The sequence below is a fragment of the Neophocaena asiaeorientalis genome, unplaced genomic scaffold (genome assembly GCF_003031525.2).
Source record: "Neophocaena asiaeorientalis asiaeorientalis breed wild unplaced genomic scaffold, Neophocaena_asiaeorientalis_V1.1 scaffold438, whole genome shotgun sequence".
NCBI classification, from domain to species: domain Eukaryota; kingdom Metazoa; phylum Chordata; class Mammalia; order Artiodactyla; family Phocoenidae; genus Neophocaena; species Neophocaena asiaeorientalis.
Window position 1 is genome coordinate 2,006,571 of NW_020173491.1, and position 22,168 is coordinate 2,028,738.

The 22,168-nt window shown below is 55.9% G+C and overlaps 1 protein-coding gene across 12 annotated transcripts in view; it reads left to right on the plus strand.

Annotated features, from left to right (window-relative positions):
* Positions 1-503: 503 nt before the first annotated feature.
* The window catches only part of ADCY7 (adenylate cyclase 7), a 57,779-nt gene continuing 36,114 nt past the window's right edge, over positions 504-22,168 (plus strand). For 6 of the 12 annotated variants that reach the window (XM_024747320.1, XM_024747319.1, XM_024747311.1 and 3 more), the window contains exons 1-4: positions 6,728-6,837; positions 16,823-16,863; positions 19,522-19,959; positions 21,281-21,484. In XM_024747320.1, coding sequence (XP_024603088.1) covers positions 19,789-19,959; positions 21,281-21,484 — 375 coding nt within the window. In that variant the 5' untranslated portion in view covers positions 6,728-6,837; positions 16,823-16,863; positions 19,522-19,788. Of the gene's footprint in view, positions 620-6,727; positions 6,838-11,597; positions 12,341-13,520; positions 13,919-16,822; positions 16,864-18,300; positions 18,431-19,521; positions 19,960-21,280; positions 21,485-22,168 lie in introns of those variants that run through there. The other 6 variants (XM_024747312.1, XM_024747314.1, XM_024747313.1 and 3 more) reach the window with 6 other exon arrangements.

Sequence of the window (22,168 nt, forward strand, 5' to 3'; positions counted from 1 at the left end):
CAGGAGGTGCTTTCCCCCTCTGTTTTGGGAGGTCTGTGCGCCCTGCTTCCCAGTCCCTCCTAGTCTCCTGCCTCACCGCTGAGCATCCCATGATCCCAGTGGGGAAGCTGAGGCTCAGAGCCTTGTGTGAGTGGCGGAGCCAGGGTGCGGCTCCCTGCCAGGCCGCCCTTGCTTCTAATCGCTCATTAGGGAGGCGTTTACTCCCTGCCTTCATCAGCTGTCGCTGGACTTCTCATGCAGGCTTTTGGTCCTTGTTTTGTTTTTTACTTCTTGAAAACGGTTCCAGCTTAAAGCTTCCAATTTCCATGAAGTCACTGGAGTCAGGAGCCTGGCCTGACAGCTCTCCCCCTCCTGTTGAGGGCTCTCTGTGGCTGGGAGAGCCCCACTACACACCCCGAGAGGCCCTGAGCTGAGGGTTGAACGTGAGGCTCTCTGCTGCCCCCACCGCCAGAGCAGGAAGCTGTGGGTCCCAGATGTGACTCACTCTCATTAGGTAGCTGGTGGAACGAGCCTTCACACGCGTGAGCCTGGACACTGGCCTAGGAGGGGCAGGCGGCGGCCGCTTCCACGCTGGCTCTGACCCTGGCCCAGCTGCCGAGGGGCCCTGGAGGAGAGCCAGGTAATGTGGGGAGGGGAGCTGGGGCACCATGTGTCCTAGTGGCCTGGGCCTGAGGGGAGCGCTGGGCAGCGCCCCTCCCCACCAGGCGGGCCTAGCCTGGGAGTGGATGGACAGGGTCTGGACTGGAGGTAGGGGAGGCTTTGGAGGCTGCTGGGCAGACGGCAAGGTGGGGGGGCTTCTGGACGAGAAAGAGATGCCTTGTCACCGGCTTTTCCCGGCCTGACCGGAAGGTGCTGTTATGACTGTGGTGGTGTTTATTTGGCTTGGTCCACCTAGACTGCCGTGACTGTCTCTCAGGTGCCCGAGTTTCTTTACAGGGTTGTAATTTTACATTTACAAGTACACTACTCTTCTCAATGAAAGTAAAAGTTAACTGGGGAAGTGCAACTGAATTTATGTTGTTAGATTGAAAAAGAATAAGCAAAAACCAGACCCTGAAAGTGACGCATGCCCATGAGGCAAAGAACCAAGATGCCTCAAGAAAATGGAACAGTCTCTCTTTCCCTCCAAGTCCTCCTAGCCCGAGGTCCTGGGACCACCAGTGTGGACCATGGGGAGTGGGTCTTTCTGGATCTTTCTGCCCACTCATCCAGACACACGTGCACAGACACAGGGCGAATCAGGCGTCTCCTGTCCGTGTCATCACATGGGGTTCAGGACAGCTGGCCCTGGGGGCTTCCTTCCTGGCCAGCCCGGAGGGGAGGGGGAGGGGAGGGGGTTGGGAAAGCAGAGGCCTGGGCTGGGCCTCTGGGAGACAGAACCCCGGTCCGCAAGGCCTGGACGGGTGCCTGGAATGGCTGTGTGACTGTGGGCTGTCACCGGCTCTCTGCCACAGACGTGCAGGTGGACGATGTGAGGGGGTGACCAGACCAGCGTTTCTCGGGGTGGGGACCCTGCTCCTCAGACGGTGTAGCCTGGATGTGGGTGAACAGGCTTCACGTGTAGGTGTTCATTTTCGTACATTTCAGAAAAAAAATTTGGAAATAGGACATTGGATCTGTGACTTCATGCACGTATTTTTGCCTTGGACAAGGCCGAAGAAGACACAGAAATGAAACGGGTAGACTTAAGGGGAAGTATAGTGGGACTGGCTCCACAGGAAGTGGGGGCGTCCAGCGGGGCGCGGAGTCTGGAAGGCCCGTCTGAGCGCCCTCCGTTCTGACCAGGCTGCGGGCCGTCCCGCTCCAGGTGGGCCCTGGGCTCCCTGGAGTTTTCCTGAGGCTCCTGGTGTAGGGGGGACGCTCAGGCTCCTGGTGTAGGGGGGACGCTCAGGCTCCTGGTGTAGGGGGGACGCTCAGGCTCCTGGTGTAGGGGGGACGCTCAGGCTCCTGGTGTAGGGGGGACGCTCAGGCTCCTGGTGTAGGGGGGACGCATCTCTGCCCCCAGTGGGGGAGGTGTGAGCTTTGGGGGGGAAGTCGCCAGTGGTCATTCATCGAAAAGAAGTGACTGTTTACTGGCGGCCGTTTTCCCAGGGGTCGGGGCTGAGGGTGGTCTCGCGGGGCCTCTTTGCCAGGAGTGGGTCTCGGGAGAGGCAGTCTTCCTATGGGCCCTACGGGGCTGGGGGCTGGCGCAGTGAGCCGGGGGTAGGGGGTGAGGAACTGGGCAGGAGTGGGGCTTCCACACAAGCCAGAGGTGCTTCTCAAGAGGAGACAGAGGCCCAACTTGACATCACTTTGGGCATGTGCACCCCCCTGTACGGTTTGTAACTATTGGTCTAACCCATTCCCTGCCTCCCCGCCACCCTGTGTGGTAGTGTCGTCTGTCCCCAGTTGACGGAGTTCGAGAAGCCCAAGGCCAGCAGGGCACCGTCTCGTCCTGGGCCACACAGGGAGTCGGTCCCCGGGGGCGTCCACTTGCACATACCACCTCTCACGGAGAGCCGCCGCGTTCGAGGCCTGGGGTTGGGTAGGGACGCTGTGCCTTTGGGGAGGCTGGTGGGGGGCAGCACAGCTGAACAGGGGCTCTGGGTGGCTTTGGAGCGCTAGTGCGGGGGAGCCTTCCTGGCGGAGGGTCTTGCCTGTCCCCGCTGCGGGGTGGCTGGGCTGAGTCAGGGCTCGCGCCCCAGCTGGGCCGTGTGTTCTTGGACCCGTGCTCGAGTCCTGCCTCAGCGGGGAGGTGGATGACCCAGCCCTTTGCATTTTCCATGACTTGCCATCCCACCATTACCAGGGGTCATGAAGGGGTGGCCGGTGGCCTGTCCCTCACCTCGCTCCTCCTGTCCTGGGCACATCGCACTGAGCAGAAGGCAGCTTTCCACATCCCATTGCCCAGGCCAAGGGCAGTGCTTAACTCGCCCGGGAAAGTTCCAGGGCCCCCTGAGGGAGCAGGCAGAGCGGGTCACACTGGGCACCTGAGTCCAAGTGGCCGATTCTAGCCTTTTGTGGGGTCGGGTCTTAGGGATGAGAGGGAAGTGCTGATGGTTTACTGCCTTTAAAAAGGCCTGTGTAGAAAGAGCTGGGAGTTAGTCTGGCTCAGTGAATGAGGCCTTGGCGTCTGAACAGTCGCCAGAGGAGCTGGGTCTTCCGGAGGTCACCGCGTCCAGCCCGTCTCCAGGCAGAGCTGGGTGATGGCCTGGGTTCAGCCGCACTGTGCCTCTTCCCGGCAGCGTGCGAGATGACCAAGGGGCTGAGCTAGTTTGTTGCATCTATAAAATGGGCTGCTTATGGTACCCAACGTGCCAGGTAGTTGTAGGATGAAACGAAGGGATGTACGTGGTACGGCTGGCACAGAGAAGCCACTACCCAAGTGGAGGTGTTTGTCATTACTGCCCTGTCCTGCCTTGGGTGGGAGGGTGGACCTCCCTAGGGAAGGGAGCCTCGGAGGTGAGGATGGGTAGGGCCAGCTGAGGGGTGTCACTGAGAGGCCTCCCTGGTAGCCGGTAGCCCTTGGAGTAATCACTGACTCTCTATTCCTCAGTTTCCTCATCTGTAAATGGCAGCGCCCAGGCAGGTTGCTGGGAAAGTTAAATGCGTGAAAAATGCTCCCCAGGCATCTGAGACCAGCAAGCCGAGGCCTAGAGGTCCCTGGCAGTGGCGAGCCCCCCAGCCTGTGTGTGTGGAATCCTGCCAGCCCCTCCAGGGGTCCTCCAGCTCTGCCCCCACCCTCCCAGCTGAGCCTGCCTGCGGAGTCTCCACTTGCCCACCTGTGGCTCCTGCCAACACCCCCCAAGGAGGGTGGCACGGTGCCCACCTGACAGCCGCTGGCATCGGGCTCAACCTACCGCTCCCACGCATTTCACAAGGGGCTGCGTCATGGCTGGGGCATTGCCCAGTCCCGGGCGCAGACCTGCTGGGCTGAAGTACCTCCGTTCCCTGGGTTGCCCTTTCCCCACGCCCACACGCACCCCAAGCCTTCGAAGGAGGACAAGGTGTCGGGATGGGGTGGGGCGTGAGCCCTGGGCAGAGGTGGCCTCATTCCCTCGTTGGTTACCCTTCTCGCCGCGATGCCTGGGATCGTCGTTTCTCCCTGCATGTGCTGATCTCTGACGAGGGTATTTCACAGGCGTTTTCTGGGGCACTAAATGCTGTGCTGGGGGATAGACCTGAGCCCACCCTGTTGTGAAGATGGGGTGGGGCAGCCCTGGAGAGGAGGCCCGTGGGGTTCCTGGGTTCCTCTTACACACATGTCAGTGAGTTCCTCCTGTCTGGTGTCACGTTTGAACCCCTTCTCCTGGCTTTTGCCCCCCTCGCCGTGTTGGCGAGCCACCCGCCCGCCCCCAGTTCTATGTCTCAGGCACTCCGGGCCCGCCCCCTGGCTTGGGCGGCAGGTCGGCTTGCCCCCTCTGCCCTTTGAGTGCTTCTCCACCTCGAGCCCCCTTTTGCCTCGTGTCACCCCCTCAGGGGTCCTCGGGCTCAGGAGAAGACGGGGTGCAAGTGTGTCTGCTCTACTCGGCAGCCTCCCCCTTCCCCCTGGGCTCTGCTGGGTGCACCAGGAACACCCTCCTCTTTGTGTCTCTGTCTGCCCACCCGCCTTGAGCTCTGTTACCCTACAGCTGTGCCTGAGGAAAAAGAAACAAACTGAGGCCTTTGTTGTGGGTGCCCTGGTCCTCAGACGTGATCCTGGCCCCCAAGGCCCACCTTCTCTTGCTTTCTTCTGAGCTGGGCTGGAGGTGATGGGGTGGATGACCCAGGGGGGACTCGTGCCCACTTGGGGGTGGCAGCGTGGCAGGCCTGGCTTTCGGGCGTCGTGAGGCCCCCCGGGGGTGGTGGTGGTGTGTGGTCAGTGGTGCCACCACCCACCTTCAGGACCCAGAGTACCTGCCGGAGGCCTCTTTGTCTTCCAGGAATCCAGGCCTTCTTGCCCTTGGAAGTGGCTTAGTTCACTACCTCAGGTGCAGCTGACTTGGGTCGACGGTTCCTGGCATCACTGGCTGGCCGAGCAGGGGGAGGCCCAGGATCCAGGGCTGCAGCCTTTCTCTGCACAGATGGGGAAACTGAGGCCCAGAGGGCTCCAGAGCCCCGGGGCGAGTGTGTTTTCCTGGTCAGGGCTGTTTGGAGGCACATTTCCCTGGCCTCGCTCAGTGGGGGATGTGGATTTGGGGTGGTCGTCCTCTCCTCCTGGTCTCTCTCCTCATCTCTGCAGTAGTCAGGCTGACCTTATCCCTGCGCACCTCCCTGCTGTGCGGGCCAGGGGCCTCCCGGGCCCGCCCACCCCTGCTGCCCAAGCCCTACTCCCTGGCCTCTCCTTCGGGCCCCATCCGCCTGGGGGAGGAGGTGCCCTTTGAATAAGTCGTCTGGAGGCGTTGCTTTAATGGGGTCCTTGGCTAATGGGGAAGTGTCCTCTTTTGAAATATTCAGACTCCCTGGAAGGGGTGCCTTAGTGCCAGGCAAGGCCTGGGACAGGGGCTGGCACCCCGGCATCCCTTTGTCAGACCCTGCTTTCTGAGCAGAGGACCAAGAGAAGAGAAGAGCTGCCTTTTGGGGGCTGACAGGAAGTGAGGCTGAGACCCCTGGGACTCGCAGTGTGTCCCCCAGGTCTTTGTTGTTGAGGTCTTTGTTGTGGGTGCCCTAGTCCTCGGCCGTGTTCCTGCCCCCCAAGGCCCACCTCCTCTCTCTCTCTCTCTCTCTCCTGGGGCCGGCTGGAGATGATGGGGTGGGAGTGATGTCAGAGTTTCTCAGGCCCACCCCTCCTGTTTGGAGCCAGTTGGGGCGGACCCACGTAGCAGCACTCCCTGTGTGCCAGCCTCTGTGTGAGGCCCTTGGGCATTCGGTACCATCACCAGTCCATTCTACAAATGAGAAAACCAAGGCCCAGAGAGGTTAATTAACGTGCCTCAGGTCACACAGCTCCTCTGATGTGGAGCTGGGGTTCTCCCCTGTTTGGTCTCAGAGCCTGTGCTCACAACCACTAGGCTGCCCGGCCAGAGGCTGGGCCCTCTCCCACCCTGGCATTTCTTTGCCTCGTGTGGCTTCTTTGGCACACGTGTCTTCCCTCCCCGCAGCATGGGCTCCTAAGGGACCCTGCGTCCATCTTGTTTGCTTCAGCACTTCACCTGGTACCTGGCAAGGGCAGGAGCCCAGTGGGCACCTGTTGGATGGCAGCACGGGAGCCTTAGGCTGGGGCCTGTTTTCCTGTGGTAGAAACAACACAGCAAGGTTGGCCTCCTTCCATGTGCGAAGTTTCTGGATTTGTAAGGAGTTTTTTAGCCACGAGGTCATTTCACTGCCAGAACAGGCCGGGGAGTGGGGGAGTGTTTTCGTCCCCATCGCTCAGGTGAGAAATCGAGGCCTGAGAGGCAGGTGACGTGCCAAAGCTCAAGCAGATGGGACTAGGGACCCCAGGGTTGGGGGCCAGACCCTGCGGTTCAGGGCGGGCTGTATTTGACTCAGTTCGTGAATTTGGGGTTTGAGTGTCCGCTATGTGCCAGGCACTGTTGGGTCCTGAAAGCAGGGCAGCGCGTGGCCAGACATCGGCCTTGGTAGAGGCATCACGTGATCAGGCAGCGACAGGCCAGGGGCCCTGTTCTGTGGTGGGAAGTGCAGGCACTGAGTCAAGGCTGGGCAGCCCTCCTGGAGGAGGTGGCAGCTCAGCCTGGCTCTCAAGGGCTGGTAGGAGTTTGCCAGGCAGAGGGTGTTTGGGGGTGGGGAGGTAGGCAGTGCTTTGAGACTGTCTTAGCCTGGAGACAAAAGGGTGGGGCTTGTTTGGGGAACCGAAATAAGTCAAATCACACAGCCGAGGAGAAGGTCTCAGGAAGCCCTGGAGGAGTTGGTTGGCTGGGGGTGAGCAGGATGGGGCTCGTTGTCTTTGGGGCCGCGGACAGGCGTGGGGAGCCCTGGTGGAAAATCCCAGGGGAGGCTTGGGTTTGGGGGGCATGCGGCTGCCGGAGACTGAGCCTCCATCACGGCGACTTCCTGTGCCCAGCGGAGCCTGGAAGGAAGGGGTGCCCAGGCAGGAATGGGGAGCTTGGGCTGGGGGGACAGCCGTGGGGAGGGGCTCCCGAGCCCCTGTGTTTGTGGCTCCGGAAGCCGGGCTTTTAGGGGTGCGGGGGAGGTCGGCTGGGGCCGCTTCCCCTGCAGAAGGGCTCTTCCGGGCTCTGGGCTGGGCTTTACCAGGCAGCCCTCCCGCCCCTGTCCCCCATGTGCCCCTTTGACCTCGCACAGTCCCCAGGAAGCCTTGGGGAAGGGGGGTCTTTAGGGCCAGGCACTCTTGGTGGCTGGTGTGGCGGGAGTCTGAGGGAGGACCTCATGGGGAGGCACTGGCTTTGGGAGCCAGACTAGATAGACAGTGATGCCTCACGGGTGCTGGGGAGGCCACGGCCCCGACAGGGCCTGCTGAGCTCTGCGTGGAGGTGCCTCTCCATGTGCCTTTCCCGCTGCCCTCTCTGTGGCTAGCTTCTCTGGTAGTCTCAGTGAGAAGGGACCTCGCACACCCTGGGGGCCTTCCCTGCCCCTGGAGGAATCAGGCCCAGAGAGGGCGAGAGGCAGAGCGGGGCTGGACCTTAGGTCTCTGTCCCCCGCACTGCTTTGCTTATGGCAGGTGGGGAGACTGAGGCAGGGGGCACTTTGCAGCCCTGCGCGGGAGAGGCAGGAAGTATGACAGGAGGGTCTTTCCTGGTTGGTATTTAGTGCCTTTTCCCACTTTCTCTTCCCCAGGGCAGATTGCTTCCCCAGCTGAAAACTGCCCTAGGGCAGGGCCTCCTCCAGTCTTCCCCGAATGCTACCCTGAAGGCCAAGGTCAGGGCTGGTTCCTGTGCACCCACGCAGCCCAGCCCAGGGGAAGGTGGAGGCGGGGGAGTCGGGGCCCAGCTTGAGGGAGCTCCCAGGCTCTCAGAAAAGGGGCAGATCGTGGCCTCTGTGGGCCACAGTTGCCCAGGGAGTCTTCTTGGGGGAGGATCCCTGAGCCGAGTCTTGGAGATGCCAAAGTCAGCATTTCCCCAAGAGGATCCCTTAGAGATTTAATGCAAAAAGGGCCTCGTGAACCAAAAAGACTGGGAAATGCTTAGCTGTGTTCATTAATTCAGCAGCTTGCTTTCCTGCAGGACTTCTCAGAACCTTGAATTTGCTAGTGTGCACAGGGTATCTTTAGAGAAGGAGGAAGAGAATGCGAAGCCCAGCACTGCCTGTGACCAGAAACTGGCGTGCGTGTGGCTTTACACGGCCCTGCCGTTGGGCAGGGCACACCTCAGGAAATGCAGACGCAGGGTTAGGAAGGAGTCTGGGCCTTGGAGTGGGCAGCTCTGAGTTTGAATCCCAGCCAGGAGGCTTTGGACGAGGAGCTTAGGATCCCAGAGTTGGTTCCCCTGGCTGGAAACAGAGGGAGAGCACCCCTAACCCGCCCTGGGGGTCTGGATGCAAGGACCTTGCCTCTTCCCTGCAGGTGCTTGGAGGCTGATGGCAGGGGCGCCTCCCGTCGGGTTTCCTGCCCTCTGTCTCCCAGTTGGGTTCAGGGTGTGCAGAGCGTGTCTGGAGGGCCGGGCGTTGTGTTTCCTCTCCTCTCCTCTCCACAGCCCTAGAGGCCTTGGGGTGAGGACCCCGTGCTGCCTGGAAGCTCTCTCTGGCTCAGGCCCACCTTCCCGCTTTCCTTGACCCAGTGGACAGCTGCTCCCTTGAGGTCCAGCTAGGCTCTGCGTGGGCGTGTGAGCCCACGCGATGCTGATGCTGCTTGTACCCCAGAAAGCAGTCCCAAGGTGCTGACACTGCTGTATCCACCCCAGAGGCTAGGCCACTTCCAGAGCAGGGAGGGGGCTGGGATGCCTTGACCTCTTTGGTGCCGAGGCTCATGACAGAGTGGGCTGAAGGGGAAGGGGCAGGTTCTGGGCCCACCCACAGCCCTTAAGGCCCTTTCTGCCAACTTGGTAGTACTTGTCGTCTTGACCTGGCGTGTTGTGCCAGGTGCAGCCCCCTCCCCGCCCCCCGCCACCGTGCTCTGCTTGCGTCACCTCCACTGAATCCCCTCAAAGCCCTGGGTGGTCTGAACGTTATTCTCCCTTTCTTTCAAATGAGATAAGTGCGGCTCGAGGAGGATAAGTAACTCAGGGTCATGCGTCTTAGACCTGATGGACCTGGGGCTCGTTTTCCTTTTCTTCTTCTTTCATTTATAGGCTCTATTTATTTTTTGTGTATTCACATACATATTTTATAAATATTTTTAAAACAATTATTTACTTATTTTTGGTTGCAGTGGGTCTTTGTTGCTGTGCGCGGGCTTTCTCTAGTTGTGGCGAGCGGGGGCTACTTGAGGTGTGCGGGCTTCCCATTGCGGTGGCTTCTCTTGTTGCAGAGCACAGGCTCTAGGCATGCGGGCTCTAGAGCGCAGGCTCAGTAGTTGTGGCTCACAGGCTTAGTTGCTCTGCGGCATGTGGGATCTTCCCGGACCAGGGCTCGAACTCGTGTCCCCTGCATTGGCAGGTGGATTCTTAACCACTGTGCCACCAGGGAAGTCCCCACATACATATTTATATATGTACACACACACACACACACACACACACACACACACACACAGGAACACATCTTTCCATGTTAATAAACTTAGAGCGTCACTTCAATGATCAGTCGCTTTATATTGCCCTTTGAGTTTTTCTGTTAGGGTCATTATTTTTTACTTTATGTATTTATTTAAAAAACCCTTTATTGAGGTATGAGTGACATACAAAAAGCTGTGCATTTTTATTGTATACAACTTCGTAAGTGTGGAGATAAGTATACACCCGTGAAACCATCACCACAATCCATGCCATAAACCTGTCCCTCGCAGCCTAAATTTTCCTCCCCCTTTTAGTTTATCATTATTATTTTAAAGATAAGAACACATAAAATCTACCATCTTGAAAAAATTTTTTTAAAATATATTTTTATTTAGTTTTGGTTGCATTGGGTTTTTGTTGCTGCATGCAGGCTTTCTCTAGTTGCGGCGAGCTGGGGCTACTCTTCGTTGCGGTGAGTGGGCTTTTCATCGCAGTGGCTTCTCTTGTTGCAGAGCACAGGCTCTAGGCGCGCGGGCTTCAGTAGTTGTGGCACGTGGGCTTCAGTAGTTGTGGCTTGCAGGCTCTAGAGTGCAAGCTCAGTAGTTGTGGCGCACGGGCTTAGTTGCACTGCAGCATGTGGGATCTTCCCGGACCAGGGATTGAACCCATGTCCCCTGCGTTGGCAGGCGGATTCTCAACCACTGCGCCACCAGGGAAGTCTCTTGAAAATATTTTAAATATACAATACAGTGTTGTTAACGATAGGCACTATATGTACATGGTCGATCTTGTTTTTTCTACTGAAAACTTTAAAAAAATTGCATAAGCTACATTATAACAATAGAAATAGAAACTGAAAATGAGGAGGAGTAAGATTTGTTCACTCCGACAAAGCAGCAGTTTTGGTGTTTCTGTGTCCTGGTTCAGTCCTAATCCATACTAGGCGTGACCTTCACCATGTGCATTTTTCACAGGATGCCCTTCCACAGTATGGTTCAAGCTGCTGCATCTTTTTGATAGCTGCATTGTATTCCACTGTAAGAATGTGTTGTGATTTATCTTCCCCAGACTGATAACACATATTGTTTTCAGTGTTTTGCAATTACAAATAGTGCTGCAATGAATAATTTTGTACATATGTCAAATTTCACACACGTGAAAGTGTTTATAGGATAAATTACCTGATGTAGGTTTGCTAGGTCAAAAGGTGTGTGTGTGTATTAGTGAGTCTGTTAGATATGATGAAACTGCCTGCCCCAGACGTTGTGCTGAATCACACGCCCGCCAGGGGTGAGCGTGAGTGTCTGTTCCCCGCCCCTGCCCCCGGCCTAGCCAACACAGATTTATGAAATGCTCTGATCTTTGCCAATTGGGTAGGTAGAAATGGTTTTCCATAGTATTTTTAATTTGCATTTCTCTTGTTATGGGTGAGGTCAACTTCTTTCCAAATATTTAAGAGATTTGTATTGTCTTTCTGTGAACTTTCTGTTCATCCTCTTCTCCCATTTTTCTACTGGGTTATTGTTCTTTTTGATTTGTCGGAACTCTTTACATATGAGGGAGATTAGCTCTTTAGGGAGATAAAAATTGCAAATGTCTCCATAATCTCTTGCTCATCTTTTGATTTTGCTTTTGATAGTTTTTACTATGTAGAAAAAGAATTTTTAATTGTAATCGAATTTATCAGTCTTTTCATTGTGGCTTTTAGGTTTTGTGTCAGGTTAGAAAGGACTTACTCACTACAGCATTATATGAGAATTCTTTCATGGTTTCTTGCTCTTTGGAAATCATCCTGGTATAAATTATGCCTCCAGCTCTCTCCCTCCTCTGGGCTCTGCTGACTTTTTAAATAGGCAACTTAGCAGTGCAGAAGTTAAGACTTAAACCTAAATCTTTCTTGCTCTTTCCAGGACAGTGGCTACTCTGGGTTAAATCTTCTGTCACCAGCAGAACCACTGTCTGGGTGGGCCGTGGGAAGCCCAGTGTTCTGCCATCTTGGGCAGAGGTAGCACCACATGAGGTCCCTGAAGGCCAGCTAGACTTCCCCTTTCTGTTCTTTGTTATCGAGGGGAAAGGGATCAGGAATGAAACATGGGCATGAAAGTTTTCATTCTAAAGGGGGAGCCTAGTGAAGATAGTACTCAAAGGAATGAATAACTAATGGTGGAATTTCAGGCAAGAGTTGGGAGAAGATATAGCTGTTCTTTCCAATATGGGAACCTGGTTGTTTAGTTGGTCAGTTAGTAAACATTGTTGCCTGAACACCTCCTGTGTGCAGAGCCCTTTGCAGACACCTGGGGGAAGGGGGCACCAAGGTCTCTGCCTTCTGAAAACTTGTGCCTGGAGCTGAGTTTCCTCTTGACACATAGAAGGTGTTAGTGCACATCTGCTGAAGGAGTGAATGTGTGAATCTCTGTCAAGATGCGGGAATGAATAGATGAACTCTTCCCAGGCAATTACTAACCATCATTAGAATTGGCACAGGAGATGGCAAACTGGATTTATTATCCTTGGCGGCTGGAGCCTTGCGGGGGAGGGGTGACAAGGTATTTGTGTTTTAGAGGAGAGATTGACTAGGGTAATGCCTAATCCAGAGGAAGAGTGGAAGGGAGGATTTCAGGAGCAAAGAACAATTCCCTACCCCACCCCTGGAATTAGCCCTCTGGGGCCAGATGGCAACACGCAGGCTTTTCAGCTTTTCCTCAGTTCTCTTTGTTTTATGATTTAACCTCGTTCCTAGCCCAGCCCGGAGCTGTGCCTCAGAGATTTGACATAACCATCTCCTTTGGCAGAGGGAAAACCGAGGCCCGGATCAGGTAAGGGTCACAGAACACGTTAGTGGCAGGGCTGGGACTGGAACACAGGTCTCTAGACCCCAAGACTGAGTGACAGCTTGTGGTCCCTAGAGGCTGGGGTAGAGTCAGCCTGGGAGTTCTTGGGGAGCAGGGCTGTCTGGGGGCATATGCTATTGGGGGCTTCGGCTTTTGCTCCTGCCTGGTGGCTTTGCAGACTGTCGCCAGGGGGTGGGGAGATAAAGTGGAGGGTTGTTAGGGGCTCTGCCCCCCGTGCACCTCTGTCTCTCCTGTTTGGACCTCATGGTTGGGCTTCCTCAGCTCTGGGAATTGAGCCTTCCTTCTGGGCGCATTTGCTATTTTGTCCTCACGAACTTGGCCTGTTGGCTGTGACGACCTGCGCCTCGCTCTCCCCCGAAGTTGGGTATCAGCACCTCAGTTTACTGATGAGAAAACTGAGGCCCAGAGTGTGAGAGACTCTGCCACTCCTATGGCCAAGGGTAGCAGAGCTGGAATTTGAACCCAGGCCTCCTCCCTCCAGGTACAGCTCACCTGCGGGAAGGTGTGATGCGGCAGGTACTTCCGGTTCTGGGGGAGACCCTTTTGTCTGTTTTCATCATCTTCCACCCTAATGCCCGCCCCCCAGCCCCCTCACCAAAGCCGCCCTGCCTGCTCTCTGCCACCTTTCTGCCTGACTCAGGACTCGAGTTGGTTGGCTCATCCATCTGACCGTCCCACAAGCATCTGCCAGGGCCTAGCTGCAGGACACAGACGTAAATCCCACCACGATTTGGTGAGGCAGGTGCGGGGATGTTTGATAGAAGTCTCAGAAGGCCTCCCGAGGGGCGCAGATGTCCAGGAGAGAATGGTATGGGGAGGGAGGTTAGGCCCCGGCACAAGCTAAGGCTTGGGGAGGCCCTTAGTCCCATGAGGTTTTCTGGGTGCCCCTAGGTGCCAGGCCGGGGCTGGTGGCTCTCCTTCACAGAGCTCTGGGTCTCCTGAGGGAGGTGGCATTAACATGAGTCCCTCAGCAAACAGAAAGTCTGCCAGTGACTCAGCCCACCAGGCACTGGGCTGGCCTAGGGGGCAAGGCTGTGCTGGTGGGTTCCTGGCTGCAGCAGTACCGTCACCTGGGCAGGGCGTGGGTACAGGGTCCGGCCTGAGGGGCTTGAGTGGGCCCTCTCCTCTCCTTAGGCCTGCCTGCCTGCCCCGCTTCACACCCCGAGGCCCCACTTCCTCTTTCTGGGGCCACCAGGCCCTGTACAGCTCCGGGGCCTGCCAGGGCAGGGCCAGAGGAAGCCGGGCTGGGTTCCTGCCAGTATTGCTTGGGTGAGGAAGTGGGTATCCTGTCTGTGTCTGTGAAAGCTGGGGTGGGCTAGAACTCCCCCAGGGGTGTGGTAGGGCTGGGGGTGCTGCCAGATCAGCCAGTCCTGCTGGGGAAGGATTTCCTGAGCACCCCTGAGGGCCCAGTCCTGCAGTCATAATTCGAGGTCCCAGCACCCTATCTCCAGCAGCTCTTCTAGCTGAGGAACCTGGACCCCGCCTGTCAGTATTTGGCAAGAAGACCCCAGTCCTGTCTTGTTGCAGGGAAGGGAGAAGACGGTGTGTATGGGGTAGTTCAGAGGGCTTCCTGGAGGAAGAGGCCCTCCTGGATCTTGCTGGCTTCGAGGAGGCTCCCTGGCATGGCTGCCTCATCTTGCCCCTGGAAGGCAGAGGGAGGTACCTTGATGGAGTCCACTTTGCCTCCCACCCTCTGTCTGGGGCCTTGAAGGGGGAGGGCAGAAAGGGGTTGGCATTTTGAGATGTTATGGGCTCTTTGAATGTCAGCACTGGGAGGGTGACGGGCAGGACCCTGAGTGGCCGGTATTCAAATCCCAGCTCTCTTTTACTAGCTTTGTGACCTCAGGCAAGTAACTGAATCTCTCTTTGCCTCAGCTCCCACATCCGTAAAACAGACACAGCAGTCTTACCTACAGGGCAGGGGTGCAGATTTAGAGAGACTACAGTGCTGGGTACACAATAAGCAGTCAGTAGATTCTGTGATGGTCTGTCCTGCTCAGTCACAGGCCCTGCGGCTGCGGGGAACAGAGTCCACCAGGATCGCTTGGGGGAAGAGATTGATTCCGCCGGTATCAGTTTCCACCTAAGTACATCCCTCCGCTCCCCAATTCCTCCTGCAGCCTTGGGCCCCCTGCTGCCCTGCTTAGTTTGGGACACGGTGACAGAGGTATGAGCTGGGGTGGGGATGGTGAAGGGTTCCCCTCCCTGGCCGGCGTCCCTCCAGAGGAGGTCTTAGCCAGGACTGGCTGTGTCTGCAGGGGCCCGCTCTCACCTTTGAGCTAACTTCTCCCGACTTGGACTCATCAAGGGACCACGAGGGCTTTCTGGACACAGCAGACTGGGGCAGGGGGCCCAACATGGACCTGGGGACTCTTGGTTGCAAGTGCCAGAAGCTCACCCTGGCTTCAGCTGGGAGGGGTATTGATTATGCCTTGGGAGGAAATACCTGGGGGTTGCCTGAGCCTCAGACAGAGCTGGATCTGGGGGCCCCAGCGGGTATGTTCAGGGCTCTGTCTCTCACCATTCCTCCGTGTGGGCTTCCTTCTCAGGTGGGCTGTCTACTGTGGTGGTTCAGGTGGCTGCCAGCAGCTCTAGGCCACAGGCAAAGAGAGCATCTTTTCCTTGTGGGCCAGCAAACGTCCCAAAGAGTATTCTCACTGACATGGTTTTGGTCACATGTGCATCTTTAAACCAGTCACTGCGGCTTGGAGAGACTGCACTGATGAGCCAGACCTGGGTCATGTGGCCCCTGAACCAGGGCTGAGAGAGGGGGAGAGGACCATGTCCAGCAGAAGCGGGAAACACCCTCCCAACTGGACCCTTGGGGTCCCCCTCCTCCGTGAGACGGGGCTGCTCCCCTGCCAGAGTTATTGTGAGGTGTGAGTGACGGTGAGGGAGCCCTGGGAATCCAGCCTCTCCAGGTAAAAGGGCCTCAATGTCTCTGCTCTTGGTGTCTTTGGAGTTCACAAAGGACCCGCGGGGTGTGGGTGAGGGAGTGACAGGGAGGCAGGGCCTGGCTTGACCTCAGGTCGGACTTACAGCCAGAGCCGCGCCCAGTGCTGGAGAAGACTGGCCCGAGAGGGGATGAGCTTCCCATCACCGAGGCCTGCGAGCTGAGCTTGCGGCAACACTTGTTGGAGACCTGGCAAAGGGGTTCATCCAGGGCCTCATAGGGGCCCTCCCAGTTATCAGCTGAGTTGGCAACTGGCAGAAGAACTGGAGATTGGACAGAGGGGCCTTGAAACCTGCCCTGACAGAGGGGCCTCTGGGTCTCATCCTGGAGAGGAGCTGGCCTGTGCAGGTGCCTCTCGGTGCTGGGTTGTCTGCAGGAGGGAGAAGTGCGGCCCTTCCTCCCAGCCCTGCCTCGTTCTGCCGGAGCTGGACGGGGTCCCTGGGGGGCCTAGTCTCCGTGCCCAGTACTGCCCGTTGTCTGCCTCCTCTCCCGCCTGCCGTTGCCCAGGAAGTGGCCTAATTAGATCCCAAAGAAGAGTGTTTACCAGGCCTGAGTTCCCAAGACTCTCGGAATCTTCCACTAATCCCTCTCTCTCCATGCCTGGCTCAGCCCGGCTTTGTGTGCCTGGAAGGGCAGGTTGGCATCTGGGGGTGAAAGGCTCCATGGCGTGTGTGTGTGTGTGTGTGTGTGTGTGTGTGTGTGTGCGCGTGCGTGCGTGCACACACATGCACACTTGTGCATGTCCTGGCCACCCACAGCTCTGCTCTGGGGGCTTTGTCTGGGGGATGGAGCAGCTGTGGAGAGTTGCCTTGGCTCCTTGGAGTTTGGGGTTTCTCAGCCTGGCAGTCCCGGTGCACTGGTGTTTGCACGAGGCCGGAGGGACAGGCAGTGTTGTGTATACTTCTGACAACTGGTTCAGTCACTGGGACCTGCTGCTTCTGGAAGGAGCTCCATGGGGAAGCCTTTCTCAGTTCAGTAAGACAGTGAGGCTGGGCCAAGGAGCCCTGGTTTGGAAGCTGGCAGACTCAGGTTTGAATCCCAGCCCTTCTACCAACCAGCTCCAGCTGTGTAATCTTAGGCAAGGCACGCTCCCTCTCTGGGTTCAGTTTTGCATCTGGGAAATGGCTGTAACACCTTGTCCTTAGCAGGTTATGAAGGCGAGAGTGGAGATGGATGTGCAGGCACCTGGCGTGACAGCATGACAGCTGTTTTACACGTGCCCGGGGGTGGGGGCTTCTCAGGGCAGGGACCTTACCTTGTTTTGTGACCCCTTTAGCACAGGGCTGGGCATATATGGTTAGTACTCAAAAAATGCCTCTTGTGGAACAAAGACTGCTGAGTATAGCTTTAGAGGTGGCAAACTAGTGGGCTGTGCTATGCAAATTTTACAGATTTTTTTAAATCGAAGTGATGTTGATTTACAGTGCTGTGCAAATCTCTGCTGTGCAGCAAAGTGAGTGGGTTACACATATATTTATGTTCTTTTCCATTAGGTTTATCCCAGGAGATTGGACATAGTTCCCTGTGCTATACGGTAGGACCTTGTTGTTTATCCCTTCTAAATGTAATAGTTTGCATCTACCAACCCCAAACTCCAGTGCATCCCTCTCCCTCGCCTCTCCCCCGGCAGCTACAAGTCTGATCTCTATATCTATGAGTCTGTTTCTGTTTTGTAGATACGTTCATTTGTGCCATGTTTTAGATGCCACATATAAGTGATATCATTTGGTATTTGTCTTTCTCTGTGTGACTTACTTCACTTGGCATGATAATCTCTAGGTGCATCCACGTTGCTGCAGACGGCATTATTTCATCCTTTTTCATGGCTGAGTAATATTCCACCATGCATATGCACCACATCTTCTTCACCCATCCATCCGTCGATGGGTATTCAGGTGTTTCCACGGTTTGGCTGTTGGCACCAAGCACATTTTAGAACTCAGCTGGCGACAGCTGGAAATCAGTATTTCATGTAGTATTTCATCAGATTTGTAGCTTTTGTCCAAGCACTTTGCATACTTTGGCGGTCCTGGCCCAACCCCCTCAGGGTTGCCTGGGTTAAACAGGTAGTTGCCGAGGCTTGTAGACACCTGCCTGGGCCCAGAAGGAGCAGAGGGGCCAGGACTCCTGGCAAACAGCCCTTTCCTCCACCCCCAAACATGTGGTTTTTCCATTTTGTTCCTGGGGTTTCAGGAACAGGAGGTCCCAGGTGGAATAGTGCCACAGGTGACTCCCGATCCAAGGTGGCCCCAAGGTTACTCAAGGCAGTTGGCACTCACTGGGGGACTTCACTCAGACTCTGGGACTCTGGGTGCCCTGCTATTTTGCCTTTGGGGGCTCTGGACCAACTTTCCTTCACAGCTTCCACCAGTGGCCATTTGCACCCTTTGTGTCTGCCCTGAGCCTTCCCGTATCTTACCACCTCCCTGCCCCCTGCCCTGTCCTGGTTCCTATAGCTGATGCAGGCCTGGAGGATGTTGGGGGCCTGGACTCCTGGTCCAGGGCTGCTCCCTTGACACAAGGTTCCTGCTGGGAATATGTCAGCCACCCCAAGCCCCAATCGCTACATCTAGGGATTGCACATTTTTTTGGTAACTTTCTCTCCCTGGAGACTGGGAGTCCTAGGGGGAGAGAGAGCTAGCCTGACACACAGGAGATATAATGGGCCTGGTGTGCCATAGGCATGGTTAACGAGCTGTTTGGGAATAAAGGAATGGGCAAATAAATGAATGGTGCTGGGGAAAGAGGGAGCCCCTCTGGGCTAAGCATTGCAAGCCTGGGGTCCGCTCTCAACTTTGTCATAAAGGGTCCACCGTGTTCTTCTCTGAGGTTCAGTTTCCTTATCTATGAAGCGGAGCTTGCAAGGTTCTTAAATTCTTGTCAGTGGGCCCTTTTAGAAAAATTCAGTCTTACGTGGAAGCTTAACATAACATGAATGCAAGGGGTATGCTCTGAGTGAAGCTGGCGTTAGTGTCTGAGACAGAAGACTCATTGAGAAGTTCCAGTAATCGAGTGAGTGAGGTCTTTGCACAAGAGCCATTGGAACAGAAGAAAGCCTGCGAACAGACTTCACGTGACTGGCCACCTGACTTAGGACAAAGGTGCCTCCACTAAAACTCTTGAAGGAGGGATGGTGGCTCCACGAAAGGCTGGTGGGGTAATTAGATATCCATTCAGAAAAAAGAAGCTTGGTCCCTGCCTCACACCATACACAAGAATTCCTTGAGATGGATCGGAGACCCACATGTGAAAGTAAACTGTTCAAACTTCTAGAGCAGTGCTTTCCAGTAGAAGTTTCTGGATAATAGAAGGGCTCTATCTCTGTGCTGCCCGATGTAATAAACGCTAGCTGTGTGTGGCTGTTGAGCCCTTGAAATGTGACTGGTGTGGCTGACATTTTTTTTTTAACTTTCAAAATTTTTAAATGTAATCATCAAGCTATTATTATACTCAAAAAAATTAAGTGTAATTTATTAACTTCATCCCACCTTCAGTTCACGTTTAGATTTCACCAGTCGTTTCAACATTTTTTTTTGTAGTTGCAGCTTTCTAAAAATCAAAATCCAGGTAAAGTCCATTATATCGCATTGGGTTTGTAAGCCTTTTAAATTTATTTTATTCTGTAACATCCCCACTCTCTCTCATGGTACTGACTGGTTAATAATGGGTTATTTGTCCTGTAGGCCAGTAGTTTTCAAAGTGTGGACCAGCAGCTTCAGCGTCTTCTGGGAACATGTGAGAAATGCACATTTCTTCTCAGGCCCCTTCCAGTCCTACTGACGCTGGGAATGCAGCCCAGTGATTTGTGTTTTAACAAGCCCTCCAGGATCTCTCCTGGGTACCACTATTGTTGACTAGCCCACGTCGTAGATTTGGCCACCTCCTGCCACCGTTTATCTTCTCCAAGTAGCCTCTATATGGGACTGAACTTCTAATTTCATTTTTAATAAACTTAAATTACATTTTTGATAGTCATATGTGGCTAGTGGCTACTGTATCGGACCGCGCAGTTCTCGGAAACACAGGAGACCAGCTTTATGACCTTGGGGTGGGCCAAGCGTTAAAGACCTAAAAGTTAGGTTTGGTTAAGGTTGATAAATCAGACCTGGGGCTATGAGGCCTGGCCTTGCTCTCGCCCGATGCCAGCCTTCCCAGTCCAGGTCAAATCTTGGTCTGCTTTGTGTCTCTGCAGAGCTGAGGACCCTGCATGTCTGTTCATTCGGGCCTGGATGCAAAAGCGGATGCGGGCTCTGCAGTGAGCAAGGCCTGGCGGCTGGAGCAGTGCAGGCCCCGTGTGTCCATGGAGCTGCTGGCTGAGGGGACTCCTGCCCCGCTCCGCCTGCCAGGCTCGGAGAAACCAGAGGCCTAGGCGCACAGGGGTGGGTGTCGGCAGACAGATGCTCCCCAGGCTGCGGGGTTTCCTGCGTGGACTGCTGGGCGGGTGTGCGAGAGGTGGAGGATGCCGGCCAAGGGGCGCTACTTCCTCAACGAGGGCGAGGAGGACCCCAACCACGACACGCTCTACGAGAAGTACCGCCTCACCAGCCAGCATGGACCGCTGCTACTCACACTCCTGTTGGTGGCCATCACTGCCTGCGCCGTCCTCATCATCATCGCCTTCAGCTACGGGGTGAGTGGGGGCAGCCCGTGGGCGTTTCCCTGGGCTCCAGGTCTCAGCTCTGATGCTTTGTATTTGTGAGGCCTTGGGCAAGTCATTATCTTCTTAAAGCCTGAGTTTCTGCATCTGTAAAGTGCTATGGAGCATATTTAGGCTGGAGGAAGACACATTTTTTATTTTAATTTTTAAGTCTGGGGTGGTTTTAGATGTTACATTAATTTGGCCAAATAAATTACCCTCACTTTTCTCCACAATGGACTTTGATTTTACTGAAGGCCCGTGTATCACCGCTCCCACTTCCAGTCCCGTGGCAGACATCATGCATCAATCCCAGCACTCTTTCTCACGGAGCCGGCCGGGGTTGGGGGGGGTGTATGTCTCAGAATCCTTCTTAAGACAGCAGGCCTTAGGCCTCGTCCTGCTATAGCCATGACCTCTGCGTGGCTGTTAAGCACTTGCAACGTGGCTAGTGTGACTGAGGAACTGAATTTTCAATTTTATCTTTAATTATTGGAAATTTAATTTTGAATAGCCACATGTGGCTAGTGGTGGCCGTATGGGACAGTAAAGTTCTGGAAGAAAACATCAGAGACTACAGGCTGTTAGCCGGGCGATATGTGTAAGGTGGCCAGCACCCAGTAGGCGCTCTGACGGTGCTGCCTGTATCTCTGTGGATGTAAACCCGAGGGCCTTTGTTTTGTCATTTGGCACATAGTTACTGAGCACCCACTGGGTGCTGGCCCCAGATTAGTCTCTGTGCTCATGGAGCTTACGGGCCTCTGGGGGAAACCAGGTGCTGTCCCCCTGTGAACGTCTTGCCTGTTACCTTCTCCCCACAGTGTCACACTTCTGTACCTTTCCTTCAGCTCTTCCCCTGTCTGGGATGCCTTTGGTCGTATTTCCTCATGAACATCCATTCGTTCTTTATGAGTTAGGAGCACTGGCCTCTCCCCCAGGAGGCTTTGCACAGCTTTGCTCCTGTGCTCTTGTACCTGTGCCCTGCAGGTGTGCACAGAGCTGCTGGGGACCCCGGGGGACGCCTGAGGGGGAGGGGTGGGGAGTGAGAACGTCATAGGGCTGGGCCCCACAGGTGACTGGGGAAAGGTGGTGGTGAAGGCACCCCTAGCAGAGGCAACAGCACAAAGCCTGAGGTTAGAAAGAACTTGATGTTTAGAGGGAGGATGGACACCACCCACGTGGAGGAAGCAGCAAGTGACCTTGCTTAGGGCAGGCTGGACAGGCTAACCTGGCAGGCTTTCTGGAGGAGGTGGCACCCCGCTGGGGAAAGCTATGGCATTTCTGTGTGTGTTCACCCCCCACCCCTTCCCCCCAGGACCCCTCCAGACACCAGGCTGTCCTGGGGACGGCGTTCTTCACGCTTGCCGTGTTTGTGGCTCTCTACGCGCTCGTGTATGTTGAGTGCCTCGTCCGCCGGTGGCTCAGGGCTTCGGCGCTACTCATCTGGGCCTGCCTTGTGACGCTGGGCTACGTGCTGGTGTTTGACTCATGGATGAAGGAGGCCTGTGACTGGGAGCAGGTAACAGGGCAGGGGACCCTGGCGCCCCTGGGGGCTGGATGCTGCCAGCCAGCTGTGCACTCGGTAGCTCCTGTCCCCTCTGGGCATCAGATCCCTTCTGGAGACCGGGCGCATTGGGCGTGCCAGCCACGGGCCCCTCCCTCTCTCCGGGCTGTGGTTCTGTGACTGAGATGGGCCCTGGGCTGATCTTGTTCTCTCAGGCCTGTGCTGACGCGATGGGGGTGAGGTGGGAGAAAAGTGTCCACTTGAATGTCTGGCTGTGCTCTTTCTGGAAATGACACATTTCCAGCTCAAAGAGGCAAAAAGGCACAGACTGGCTCACGTGCCGGGAGGGCCCCAGGGGTTGGTCTGGGGCTTCAGCAGGAAGGCCAGGTCCCGAGCTCTCCCGGCTCTGCTTTCCTCTGTGCTCTTTCATTCCCTGTCAGGCCACCCCCAGCTCGGGACAGAGGTGCCTGCGGCACCTCTGGGCTGCCCATCCACCAGCCTACCCAGGCCAGCTGAAAGAGACAGCCCTTTCTCAACCAGCTTGAGCTGCGCTGGCTGGCCTGGGGCATGGGCCCAGCCCTGGACGGTCATTGTCACCGGGGAGGGGGGCGGCTCTGACCGTTGGGGCTGGGTCCTGTGGCTGGGGTGGGGTGAGGCTCGGGCAAGCCATGCAGGTGGGAAGCTCGGGGGAGGGTGCCG